Source organism: Rana temporaria, chromosome 4 (assembly GCF_905171775.1).
Source record: "Rana temporaria chromosome 4, aRanTem1.1, whole genome shotgun sequence".
NCBI lineage: Eukaryota > Metazoa > Chordata > Amphibia > Anura > Ranidae > Rana > Rana temporaria.
This window is the reverse complement of record NC_053492.1, coordinates 239,279,816-239,294,511: the sequence shown is the minus strand read 5'-3', so window position 1 is coordinate 239,294,511 and position 14,696 is coordinate 239,279,816. Positions and strand designations below refer to the sequence as shown.

The following is a 14,696-nucleotide window of genomic DNA, read 5'->3' as shown; positions in this document are numbered from 1 at the left end:
TTCAACCCCAGAATAACGTACTCGTCCAAATAACACTCTTGTTTTTTTCTTAATTATTATGTATTTCACAGTTGGAATATCATTTAGCTGATTGAAGTCTGTCACTGTAACCATGTACATTTTACTGTGATGAAAGATGTGTTGTAACTTTTGCCTAATTGGAAACAAGTGACTATTTTCCCTATTACTGAAAGCAAGAGCGCATATTGTTCCTATGAAAAGCCAAGGCACATCGGCAACGACATCAATAGGATTTGGGAATGGTCAAAGTACCATTTCCATTACAGTTTGTTCTTGATTATTCATGCCTTCCATGACGATTTTGAAGTCATCAGCATTGAAATAAGTTATTATTAGCGTTTGAAGTTGCAGGATGAAAACCAAACCACAATTGTAAACGCACTCTTGATGGCTATTCAACTGTGAATAATTAGGATCAGACTAATATTTAGCACCGAGTAAAATATTATTACAGGCTAAAATATGTAACTAATTTATAACTAATGATCAACTTTCGGTCACCTCGTTTCATAAAATTTTTTGGTCTCTTGGGGATTTTTTTTAAATGAAAACAGTAAAGGAAATGCCCACAGTAAATAATGAATCAATGTAATTTTTCACAGATAATTCTTCATTCAATGCACAAATATCAACCACGTGTCCATGTGATTCGGAAAGACTGTGGCGATGAACTGTCTCCAGTAAAACCAATTCCAGCAGGAGAAGGGGAGAAGGCATTCGCATTCCCTGAAACAATTTTCACTACTGTAACAGCATACCAGAATCAACAGGTACTCTTTTAAACTTTTCATTACTAGCTTGGGTGCAGCTGGATAACAGAGAAGGAATGAAATCAAACCTTTTAATTTAAAACCTAATATACTGAATCTTTTAAAATATAAAGGTGAAATGTGTTTATTTTTAATGGAAAAACAACTTATGCCACGTACACACGATCAGGCTTTTGCCTGGCCAAATCACATCGGAACCTTGACGGAATTCCATCGGAAAAATATAGAACATGTTCTATATCTAAAGTCCGATGGAATTCATCGGAATTTTCGATGAAAAAACTCTGATCGGGCTACACACGATCAGAAAATTTGATGAAAAAAGTCCATCGGAAATTTCGATTGTGTGTACGGGACATAAGACTGTGATTTTTGTGAGATATGACAGGAATATTTCCAGGGTGCCAGGAAGCACAGCAGATATGCCAGGCTAGCCAACCTGTACTCAACACAAACATTGAATGAGGCATTGAGGCTGATTTAGTAAAGGCGTTGAGAATCTTCACTGAAAATTTGTATACATTTTCACAATTGGATGATTAAAGAAAATATTCAATTTTTTTTTATTTTTTTATGAAGACTACCAACTCCTTTACTAATGAGCCTCTATGAATTTATTCTTATAGTTTTTTTTGTATTACAATATATATTTTTTAATTAAAACCCTATTCGGCAATATACAGCAGGTGATATCTGAACTATAAGAAATTAAAGTAATAAGAAAACATTTATAAACCTAAAAAATGATCAAATGATAATTTAATTGTAAGATAAAAAAAAAATTTGTTTTGTTTTTGAATCTTTATTCACATTCTGTGGGGCAAGCCCTTTGGAAAAAGACACTTACAAATACAGGGATGTATTCCCCTTTAGGGAATTTGTCTATTTGGACGTATATACATATACACATAACATTCATTCAAAGTAAATCAGAGTAGGGTTATCCTGCGGGATTGGCTGAAATTGACTTTATGACTTTATGAGATAGTGTTGTCATTCGTCTTAGATGATTTCTTAATTTGCTAGGACAATATTTATTTTACGGCACTACCATCACTATCGACACTGTTAACTCTGAGGCCTCGTACACACGACCAAGAAACTCATTGTAAAAGAAACATCGTTTCCTCGATGAGTTCCTTGTCAGGCTTTTTTTGCGTACACACTGTCAAGACAAAATCTCGTCGTTCTTAAACGCGGTGACGTACAACACGTACGACGGCACTATAAAGGGGAGGTTCGATTCCACTGGCGCCACTCTTGGGGCTGATTTTGCTAATCTCATGTTACTGCGTGTTAAGTAAAAGTTTGGTAAAAGACGATTCACGCTTTTCAGTCTGTTACAGCGTGACGAATGTGGTATCTCCATTACGAACGCTACTTTTACCGAAGGTGCGCTCCCGTCTCATACTTTATTCTAAGCATGCGCAGGTTTCTAAGCATACACACGAACGTGTTTCTCGTCGTAAACCAGCCCGACGAGAAACATGACGAGGAAATTGAGACTCCCGACAAGAAAAAAGAGAACTTGTTTTTTTTCTCGTTGAGATCCACGACAGTTTTCTCGACGAAAAACATACACACGACCGTTTTCCTTGGGAAAAAAGCTCTGCCACCAAGTTTCTTGATGGATTTTGTCGAGGAAAACGGTCGTGTGTACGAGGCCTGACTCTCTTAGGGCTAAATAATGACAGACAAAATTGCTTGTTTGTTTTTGAAGGTACATACTTTGAATTTGTCAACCTTATCCTTTTACTTGGTGAATCTGGAAGTAGCATGCACATTTTAGGTGATGTGTAACCTAAGATGCACATGCTTTCTACAGGTGAGTGACTCACTAAGTAATGACTCAAGGACAAGAATGACAGCCATGGAGCATGCAACTTTAGAAGCAAGTCAGCAACAGGAGCTCTTATTTTGTGTCCTGACAAATTTTAAGGATGCAGAGGGTCTTTGTTGCTCACAATCCATAAATCTTTGGTCAAACTCTACTGATTATCAATAGTCACTTGTCAATTGTCACTTTTATTACGATAATTAATTGCTTCACTTACTCTTCTGATATATGATAATATCTAATACTAATACATTTGGAAATGTGCTATAACAGAAACCATAAACTAATAAATAGATATATGCAGTGCAGGAAAATATTTCCCTTTTAATGAATAAAATGTATAAGGCTCCATGCACACTGGCTTAAAAATCATTGCTTCTATGGGAGTTTTGTCTGTAGAAGCAGCTCAATGCTATCCTATGCTATCCTATGTGTTTTTGCATATTAGGACAATATAATAGGCATAATTTAAGCTTAGCGTTTAGAAGCTGGAAAAAAAACCCCTTCTAGTTTGTGTTTTTGATTGGCGCTTTCTGGTAGAAAAAACTTTAAACACTCTGAAACTCGCCAAACTGTGTACAAAAATGCTCTGTAAGAGTGTTTTTTTCTGCCACGGTAATTACCATTTTTTTTCAGCCCAGTGTGCATGGAGCCTCAGTAAGAAAACTTGGAAATAACTTTTTGACAACAATATTACAAAAAACACACTCTTAAGAGGAAACAATGCATTTTATATGATCACTTTGCTTAAAAATTCAAGGATGCATATGTTTCATTGTTTTTTTTTTTAAAACTGTATTAATCACCTTTTCTGTACTTTTTTCCAGATAACGCGATTGAAAATCGACAGAAATCCTTTTGCAAAGGGATTTAGAGATTCTGGGCGAAACAGGTAGGTGTTTTTCTTCATGCTAAATTAACAAATGGTAAAACATTTAGTACAACTCTTTCTTTTTGAATTTTACATTGTACTAAATACATTTCATGAAGAGAAAATGTGGTCTGTTAAACCACTTACGGTCTGCCCACCATCATTATATGGCTGCTTTTGAAGAGGGATATCATTGTCATGGCAGCAGCTAGCTGCTATAACCCCCGGTATCCTCTTCTTCATAGGGCGGTCTGCTTTCAGATAAAAGTGGTCTCTGCAGTGGATTCGCCGCAAGACCACTTTTATGGGCGCTGGGAGAGGTGCCCCTCCCGCCGCGCTTCGGGGGTTTCTGGACCTGCCAGTAGCAGCGGAGACAATCGTGTCCTTTCCTGTGAATGCCTGGCTGCCGAGTGAGGGGAAGATGGCCCCCGCTCGGCTCCATAGCATTGACTGGCAGAAGCAACGTCAAATGTCACTTCCACCCAATGCGCTTAACCTCCCTGGCGGTATGATTCTTTCAGAAAAAACATGCTGAAAGCGGTACCATTATTTGCAAGGAAATTTGGCGTTTTATATTGTAGGCCTGTAATTTTTAGAAATAACTCACTTAAATCTGACCAAACAAGATTCTAATAGGCATCCCGGGTATGACATTTTTTTTAAAAACAAAATTATAAATTATAATATAATAAATAACTAGAAATAATTATAACAAATAATAATATAATTATAATAAAAATTATTCAATAATGTAATCAAATCAAAATCACTGAAATTTGCTCAGTTGCAGAATTGTCGTTGTCATTATTTTTTTTTTTATGACAAATTTCCCCACAAATCGCTATCGCACAATTCTGAAAGTGATTATAATTTATTATCGCTGGGCAGACCACTAGGGACAAGGGGTGTGTGTTTTTTTTTACATACAGTACTGTAATCTATAAGATTACAGTATACTGTATGTAATGTGTTTGTTTACTTTTTTGAATTTGGCGCCGTTCTCCGTCCCCGTGCGTCGTAACGTCGCAGGGAACGGAGATCGGCGGCACAGGAGGACACTGTGTGAATCGAGCGAGGACCCGCTCGCTCACACAGCGCGGTGGCATTGCTGGATTCAGGGACAAGGTAAGTAAACACTCCCTGTACATCCAGCGAGGCAAGCCCGAGTCTGACTCGGGGTTACCGATTTTAGCCCAAAAATCTCAGGAGGTTAAAGGAGATTTTTTTTTTCAAAATTACATTATTATTTTTTTATTGCAATTAAGTGTAAATATGAGATCTGGGGTCTTTTTGACCCCATATCTCATATTTAAGCGGCCCTGTCATGCTTTTTTTCTATTACATAGGATGTTTACATTTCTTGTAATGGAATAAAAGTGACCCACATTTTTTTTCTAAAAGGACAGTGTCAAAATAGAAAAAAGTTAAAAAAATTCAATTTTTTTAAACGCCCCGTCCCGCTGATCTCACGAACAGAAGTGAACTCATATGTGAGTAGTGCCCGCATATGAAAACAGTGTTCACACGTGATGTATCACCGCGATCGTTAGAGCGAGAGCAATAATTCTACTCCTAGACCTCCTCTGTAACTCAAAACTGGAAACCTGTAGAAATTGTTAGATTTTTAAGGGTAAAAGTTTGTCAACATTGCATGCGCGGGCCCAATTTTGAAGCGTGACATGTTGAGTATCAATTTACTCTGTGTAACATTATCTTTCACAATATAAAAAAATAGAGCTAACTTTACAGTAGTCTTATTTTTTTAATTAAAAAAAGTGTATTTTTTCCCCCAAAAAGTGCGCTTGTAAGACCGTTGTGCAAATATGATGTGACATAAAGTATTGCAACGGTCGCCATTTTATTCTCTAGGGTGTTAGAAAAATATAACGTTTGGGGGTCCTAAGTTGTTTCCTAGGAAAAAAAAGATTTTAACTTGTAAACACTGAGTCTGAAAAATAGGCCCAGTCCTTAAGTGGTTAAACAGCCTGTTTTTAAATATATATATTTTGCATCATTTTCAATGTATGTAGAGCTATTTGCTATGTACTTTATACAATTTCTGATTCCTGATTGGCACAGTTGTTGTGCATTACCTTTTCTTTCTCTCAGGGTCTGTTCACACTAGAATGTGGTGAGGGAAACCTGTGTTCCCCGTGCATTTCCCGCACCATGTTTAAGCACTGCACTTGCGATCTGAAGTGGGTGTCAATGCAATGCTAACGACACCCCAAACGCAGGTCACAATTGCAGTGTGTTTGCTTCCACCAGATAGAAATGTACAGAAGTACCATGCAATCTGGTTGCTGGTCATTTTTTTAAAGTAATGCATGCACTTGTTTTTGTACGGTGCAGTGTGATTTCAGGCCATTCCAATGAGTGTGTTCCTGTGTGCTCCCTGGTGTGAACCGGCCCTCAATGTCAAGCCGGCTGTTTAGGTGTGATTACTTAAAACCGCACTGGGGTTGATTTCTAAAAGGTTGTTCAATTTGCAAGCTGAATGCTGGTAAAAAAGGTGAACCCACTCTCTATATGCCTGAGATGTGATATTTACCAAACATTTGCTGCAGGTTAATTAATGTCTGTGCTCCTAATGTATGTGTTTTAAATTACAGTGATTGATTTACCTGCCACAAAATGTTTGGTAAATGTTACATTGACTGATTTTTTTAATATACCCCTAAGAGATTGCTTTGAAATTGAATAAAACAGGTAAACCTTACAATTATTGCTCAAAATGTGGATGATTAATGCACTATACTTTTCCTTTAAAGCAAAACTGTAACTTCTAGTTTTATTTATAAAAGCAAAAGTAAAAAAGAAGGGAAAAAAAAAAAACATTTCCCTTTCCTAAAATGCTTACAGTTCTTGACCCTTTAATGTTGGTCATATAAATGAATTCTGTACATTAATTGTCATTCCTGAAGGGGTTTGCTTCAAGCCTGCAAAAGACTTCATAAACTGGCAGTTATTTGTGTGACTAACATTGGGGTGTGCATGTTTGAAAGAATACACCAGAAAGAAAAATCTTAGGACCAAGCCTATTTTTCAAACTTGTTGTTTACAAGTTAAAATCGTATTTTTTGCTAGAAAATTACTTAAAACCCCCCAAACATTATTTATACCTTTTTCAGACACCCTAGAGAATAAAATGGCGGCCATTGCAATACTTTAAGTCAAAACCTATTTGCGCAGCAGTCTTACAAGTGCAATTTTTTTGGGAAAAAATACTCTTTTTTTAATTAAAAATAAGTCAACAATAAGTGAGCCCAATTTTTTTTATATTGTGAAAGGTAACATTACACCGAGTAAATTGATACCCAACATGACATGCTTCAAAATTGCGCCTGCTAGTGGAATGGCGACAAACTTTGACCCTTAAAAATCTCCATAAGTGTTGTTTAAAAATGTTTTGAGTTATAGAAGAGGTCTATTGCTAGAATTATTGCTCTCACTCTAACGATCGCATTGATACCTCACATGTGTGGTTTGAACACTGTTTTCATATGCAGGTGTGACTTACATAAGCATTAGCTTCTGCACGTGAGTTCAGCGGGAAAGGGCGCTTTAAATTATACATTTTTCTTATTTATTTTACCTTTTTATTTTACTTTTAACACTGTCCTTTTAAAAAAAAAATGTAAACATCCATTGTTATCCCTTGTTATAGGAAAAAGGCATGACAGGACCTCTTTAATGTGATATCTGGGGTCAAAAAGACCTTAGATCTCAAATTTACACTTAAATGCAATTAAAAGAAAAAAAAAAAAACATTTTATTTTTCAAAAAAATAATCATTACCCCTTTAAGACCATTGGGCTGAAGTGACGTTTGATGTCGCTTCCTTCATCTAATGTTATGGAGCCAAGTGGGGGCCATCTTCCACTCACTCGGCTGCATGTACCTGATGGGAATGGGATCGGATTGTCTCCGCCGCTAAGACCATTCTTCCAGAAGCACATTTGTGAGGTCAGACACGGATGTGGAAGAGAAGGCCTGGCTCACAGTCTCCGCTCTAATTCATCCCCAAGATGTTCTTTCTGGTTGATGTTAGGACTCTGTGCAGGCCAGTCAAGTTCCTCCACCCTAAACTTGCTCATTAATGTCTTTAGCCTAATGCCCCATACACACAATCGGAATTTCTGACGGAAAATACATTTTTCTATTGGATTTTCCGATCGTGTGTAGCCCCATCTGAGTTTTTTCATTGGAAATTACTATGAATTCCATCGGAGTTTAGATATAGAACATGTTCTATTTTTTTCAATGGAATTCCGATGTGATTTGGCCGGGCAAAAGCCTCATCGTGTGTACGCGGCAATAGGCTACTTTCACACTGGAGCGGCAGGTCCGTTAGCTTCAGATAGGTTAAACTTACACATGGATTTTTAGTTTTGAATCACTAGTTTCCTTACTATAAAACAACTATTCTATGACAATATCTGATCGGTCAGATGCCTTTAAGGAGACTGATGTCAAGTCTTAAATAGAGGTGAAGGAATAAGAAAGGGTTAGAACCTATGTCAGGTTTTTATCCTGCAGATAAATCAAACAGAGGTTTACCTGATTTCCCTGAAATGTCCTACCTCTTTGAAATCTCTCCAATGGGAACACAGGCAGCAAAAGTAGTATATACATTTCTGTTTGCCCAAAACTATGATTGAACCATAACAGTGGTGTGTTGATTATGGTTTGTAAAAGTTTAGAACATGATTTACTAAAAATACATGTGTTACATTAGTTTTACAACCAATGTTTACATTTTATACTGGGTAATATTATACAAAATGTTCACATAAAAAGAATGGGCCAGATCCTCAAAAGGGATACGCAGGCGTATCTACTGATACGTCGTCGTATCCCTGTTTCTATCCATGCGACTGATTCACAGAATCAGTTACGCATAGATATTCCTAAGATCCGGCAGCTGTAATAGTTTTACACTGTCAGATCTTAGGATGCAGTACCTCGGCTGCCGCTGGGGGCATTTCTCGTCGAAATTCCGCGTCGGGTATGCAAATTAGCACTTACGGAGATCCACGAAGCGTTTTCCCTTCGTGAAGTCTCTGTAAGTTGTTAGTTTGCAAACGCAAAATTAGGGCTACTTTTACAAAGTGTAAAGTTAGTACACCATGTAAAAGTAGACCCTTCTTTCCCGCGACGCTGTCCAATTTTTTTTTCATTTTTTTTTTCCCGCCGCATCTCTTTTTTTCCCCGACGCAACTTTTTTTACCCGGCGCCATTCACAAAACTCGGCGCAACGTAACTTTGCGCAAAGCACGTTGGGAAAATCGCGTCGGGAGCATGTGCAGTACATCTGGCGCGGGAGCGCGCCTAATTTAAATGGGACTCGCCCCATTAGATTGGGCACGCCTTGCGCCGGACGGATTTAAGTTACACCGCTGAAAATTTCTAGGTAAGTGCTTTGTGGATCGGACACTTAGGTAGAAATTTTGCGGCGGTGTAACTTAAATCCCAAAAATTAAGTTGCGCCCGCTGTACGTGGATCTGGCCCAATATTCTTTAACCTAGCTGGTTGCTCCTGGATCCTAGCTTTTAGCAAAGTTCAAGCTACTCTCTACCTGTACATATTCACATTTCACATAAATATTTACTCGTGGCCTATTTAAGTCTTATATCAAATACTATTTATAACAATAATATGCAACTGATATATTTTTTGTACATTTATTAAAGTAATGCATGAACCGTAGTCATTAGAACAAGGAGGGTAGAATTAAATATTAGCATGTATGCCTTGCTGTTAGGAAATGACTTGCTTTGCCTCTTTATTGCTCTTGCTTCCACTGAGAAAAAAAAGTATTTATTCTTTTACAAAAAGGAATGTTTTCTCCCTCTAGCTCATTGCTTTTGTTTGATCTACAAGAAGGGTGACAGGCTAAAATCTGGTTTAGTTTAAGAGGTGATTTAATCACAGCTCAGAATTAGTCTACTTTAAGACCTTGGGACCTTACTTCACAGATATTACAGTCTTTGGACTACAAAGAAATAGACTTGAAAACAGAATTAATTCCTGAAGCACACCATTTTCCAATAAATAGATTAAAGGGAATGTATAGTGTTTTTTTTATATATTTTCTTTAAAATGTTCAGGATTAAAAAAATAACATGTCCGTTTTTGTACTGCGTTTCTTGCCAGTTCAATGTGAATATTTTCATATGAATATATCATCTTTACCACTTGTATGCAGCAGGTGGCACACTTACAGCTACTCTGCAGCTCTTCCACAAGCTGACTTATCTCTATGTTGTGAATAGCTCATCAGCTGAATTACACATACACAGCTGAATATGCTAGTAGAAGGACACACCCACTCCTTCTTAGAATATATCTCCAAATATGTATTCTTTTATAAAAAGAAGCAGTTAAAAAGTGAGCAGTCAGTGCTGCAATTACTAATTAGGAAACTGTTATGAAAGTCCCCTGTATAAAATATTTGTTTAAAAATGCAAACAATAATAATTTAACAGATTATTTTATAAACGTATAAAAAAAATGTAAAATAAAAATTGCCTAATATCCTTTGGTAACTTCTCTTTTAGTAAGACATTATGGGCCAGATCCACGTAGGGCGGCGTATTTTTAGGCAGGCGTAGCGTATCGTAGTTACGCTACGCCGCCGCTTCTTTGAGAGGCAAGTGCTGTATTCACAAAGCACTTTCCTTTAAAGTTACGGCGGCGTATCGTAAATCTCCCGGCGTAAGGGCACGGAATTCAAATGATGAACAGGGGGGCGTGTTTTATGTAAAACAAGCTTGACCCCACGTAAATTACGCTCTTTTCGTACGGCGCATGCGTGTGCATGCTCAGTATCACGTCGGATTTTCAAATTAAATTACGCCCGCTCAATGCCTAGACGGCGTGAACGTAATTTACGCAAAGCCCTATTCGCGAACGTTTTACGCAAACGACAGAAAATTCTACGCTGGCCCGACGTCCATACTTAACATTGCGTACGCCTCATAGAGCAGGGGTAACGTTACGCCGAAAAAAGCCTTACGTAAACAACGTAAAAAAAAGCGCTGGGCGGACGTACGTTTGTGGACTGGCGTATCTAGCTAATTTGCATACTCAACGCAGAAATCGACGAAAGCGTCACCTAGCGGCCAGCGTAAATATGCACCTTAGATCCGACGGCGTACTAAGACGTACGTCAGTCGGATCTAGCCCAGCTTCAGGCGTATCTTGTTTTGTGGATACAAAACAAAGATACACCGGAGCAACCTAGAAGTTACGCGGCGTATCAATAGATACGCCAGCGTAACTGCTTTGTGGATCCGGGCCCCTTTGTTTATTTGTTTTTCCCCCCCACACTATTTTATTTTACTGTTAAAGCTATTTTAAATATATTTTTTTAATTATGTTATACCAAAAAAATTTAAATAAGTGAAAAATAATTGTAATAATAAAGATCAAACCATGAACTTCAAGGACTGCAGACTTTGCTTATCTTAGCGAATATAGTGAAGCCCTGTTCACTTTTATTTATCTAATAATATTAAAAAAAAAAATATGTATAAAAATGTTTTTTTTATTTTTTTATTACATGCACATGATTATATGTATTAGGGTCGTCAGTTTGAATCCCAACCACGGCACTACCTGCCTGGAGTTTGCATGTTCTCCCTGCACAGGTTTCCTCCAGGTACACCGATTTCCTTCCATACTCTATAGACCTGCTGGTAGATTAATTGGCTACTGTCTAAACTGGCCCTAGTATATGTATTTATGAATGTGAGTTAGGGACCTTAGATTGTAAGGCAGGGACTGATGTGAATGTACAGTATATATAAAGCACTGTGTAAGTTGATGGTACTATATAAATACCTGTAATAAATAAATAAATGATTGAAGTGAACACAGCATATTAACCAAGCTCAGTAAATATTCAGGTTGCTATGTGAGCAGGCTGTACTCCCTATAGTAAATAAGTTCCAATGAATTGGAGTTCACAATAGTACTCCTGTGCCTGGACACATAGGATAAAGCTGGCCATATGCTAATAGGCTGAATGAAAGAAGTTGCACAGATTCCTCTATCTACACAAATGGTGTGGACAGATGGATCCCGCTGATGGGCTATTGTATTTTGACAGCCTCTAGCACCAGCTGTCAAAATACCCAAACAGTGCCTGCAGATCATTGGCTTCAGGTGATTTTTTGGCTGATGATTTTTGGTCCTGAGTAATCAGCTTTTGTTGAGCCGGAAGGGCCACCTACTGTTAGAGTTATAATGGATTCCTCTGAATCGGCCATAATTCTAACAGTATAAGGCCCGCTTAATTATTCAACCTAACTGCATTCAGGGTATATTTGTTCCATAATAATATTAACAAACTCATCAAAAACAAGTTAATAATGTAATCAATAAACAGTTGTATGCTTAAAAGCTTTGTTGTTTGTAGCAAATAACTTTTAATACTACCACTATAATTTTCCACTTTTTGTACTAGCGGTAAAGCTGTTTATATTTAAAATATATCTGCGTAGGGGTTAATTTACTAAAACATCACCTTATCTATCGTGATAATTCTCTTTCCAAATGAATATACAATTAGTTAAGTGAAAAGTCTCTAAACCTTTAATAAACCAACCCCATTGTCTCAGTTTCTAAAGCTGGGAAAGGTAACTATGTGCAAAAGTCAAAATGTGACAATGTTTTAAAAATAACAAATAAATAAAAATTAAATGTTATACAATACCATTTTTAAGTTGTTAAAATCGTAATAATTTACCAGTTAAACAGTAACTTTAGGTATAACACAATTTTATAATACACAGTATATATATTTGTATAAATATATATATAACATTTCAACCTTCTTAAAGACATATATAATAGCAGGGTTTATTTAATAGATATCAGCAGCTTAAGCCGTTAAAAGATATCCTGGAGTATATTAGCAAAGTGAAAGCAAATTTATGTGGTGAGAATAAAGTTCCATTCTTTTGCTAAAGTTTGAGTTTGACCCTATAAAATGTTAAATCAGGAAGGCAAAACAATTTCTACCCTGTAAATAATTGTAAGTATTTCATTAAATATATGTGGCCACTTGATTGTATCAATTAAATTGGTGATAAAATGTGGAAATTGTTGGAAGGCATCTTGTATAAATTATCACCCAGCCTATACTTCTCCAGGAGGTACCTTTTTATCTCCTTTTTAACTAGAAGTGAAAAGTCTGGGTTACTGCCGAAAATAACGTTTTTTTTTTGCCCAGGTTTGGCTAATAAACACTTTATAGCCTTTGCCTGCACAATATCTGTGATCTCAAAAAAACTTGGCATAATACTGTTTGATGAGTATGAGTACGTTCTCAAGCTAGCATTAAATAAAAACAAATCACTTACAGTAAAAGATTTGAAGAAGTTTATTTATTTTAATTTTTTTGTAGAAAATGACTTTTTCACCTTTTTCTAGGTTTTCTAAGTGTAAATTATAGGTAGGCAATGTGAGTGTACATTTAATGTCTGAATCATTTCAGAGTGTGAACTTTGTAGAGACAGCTAATGCATTTTAATGCGGCAATTCTTTACATCTGTGTGTGCTGTTAAAATATAATTGTTGAAATATATTTACTGGAAGTTTGGATTTTTGCAGGATGGGTTTAGAAGCCCTTGTGGAATCATATGCATTTTGGAGACCATCTTTGAGAACTCTGACATTTGAGGATATACCTGGCATTCCAAAACAGGGTAAATATCTTTATACTTTGTTAGATACCTAAATATAGCAGAATTATTTTAATTGCAGAATGGATCATATTTAAGTAATGGATAATTTAAAAATTAATGTTTTACGATGATTCCTATTATTTTTTGAAAATTTGAGTTATTTTTGTATTTTGGGGTGAGGCCCAGTTTTTGTGCACATGCCAAAAAAAATTGTAAACTTTTAAGACTTAACATAATATATGTTGCTTTGCATTTATTTTGGTATCTGCATGCTATATACAGTTCCTAGCCTAAGTGTAGTTACAGAAATAGGTGACCGTGAACATTTTTATCTTTTTTATTCTACTTTGAAATAGTAGTCTGTCTAAAATTAAATCAATACTAATAAAAAAATTATGTATTTTAACAGTGGTTTGAAAAGCTAACGTTTGCAGATATGTTACTTGTATGATCAACTAAAGCCATACTTTAGCACAGTTCCAAAATGCTAATAATAATATTTATGTATTCCCTTTGCTTTGTTATTATTACTTCATATGATAATTTTGTTTTGTACAGTAAATATAGCTATTAACCACTTGATCTCCGGAAGACTTTACCCCCTTTATGACCAGAGCATTTCTTGCTACTCAGCACTGTGTTAATTTAACTGGCAATTGCATGGTGATGCAACACTGTACACAAATGAAATGTATATCATTTGTCTACAGAAATAGAGCTTTCTAATGGTGGTATTTGATTACCACTGTGTTATTTTGTTTATTATATAAATGAAAAAAGACTAGAAGTAAAAAAAAAAAAAAAAAAAAAAAAAAAAATATATATATATATATATATATTCTACTGCAGGTATGGATGCTATAATGTAATGGCGGTGAGCAGTGATTTATAATGTGACTGTGATAGGGTGGGGGGGGGGGGTCAATCTGGCGCTAACAGACACTGGCTGGGAGGGCCATTATCTGACACAGAAGTTGCTAGAGACATAAATACAGTGATCAGTGATAATATTGTACATTGACACTGTACCAATAATACTGGCTGGGAAGGGGTTAACATCTAGGGGAAATCAAGGAATTAACTGTGTGCCTAACAAGTATAATGTGTGTAATGTGAGCTGCTTTTACTAACAGATCTGGCTGTTTTTTCTCCCTGTTTTTAAGGGAGAAGAAACTGCCAGATTGCTGTTCAATGTACACAGAGGGGTTGCTTTACTAAAACTTGAGAGTGCAAAATCAGGTGCAGGACAGCATAGAAACCAATAAGCTTCAAGTTTTTTTGTCAAAGATTAAATGAACAAGCTGAAGTTAGAAGCTGATTGGTTGCCATGCAGAGCTGCACCAGATTTTGCACTCTCCAGTTTTAGTAAATCAACCCCAGAGTTCTGTGTGATTGTAAACACAGAACTCTGTGTGTGATTGGACACAGCCGGTCAGGGTTTAGCCAAAATCACATTGAAGTGAGTTTTTAAGTTCCAGACACTATTACAGTGGATACTTATTCA

The 14,696-nt window shown here is 36.4% G+C and overlaps 1 protein-coding gene across 2 annotated transcripts in view; it reads left to right on the top strand.

Annotated features, from left to right (window-relative positions):
* The window catches only part of TBX18 (T-box transcription factor 18), a 92,053-nt gene that overhangs the window by 30,796 nt on the left and 46,561 nt on the right, over positions 1 to 14,696 (top strand). For both annotated transcript variants that reach the window (XM_040350050.1, XM_040350049.1), the window contains exons 5-7: positions 624 to 791; positions 3,456 to 3,520; positions 13,119 to 13,213. In XM_040350050.1, the coding sequence (XP_040205984.1) occupies positions 624 to 791; positions 3,456 to 3,520; positions 13,119 to 13,213 (328 nt within the window). The remainder of the gene's footprint in view (positions 1 to 623; positions 792 to 3,455; positions 3,521 to 13,118; positions 13,214 to 14,696) is intronic.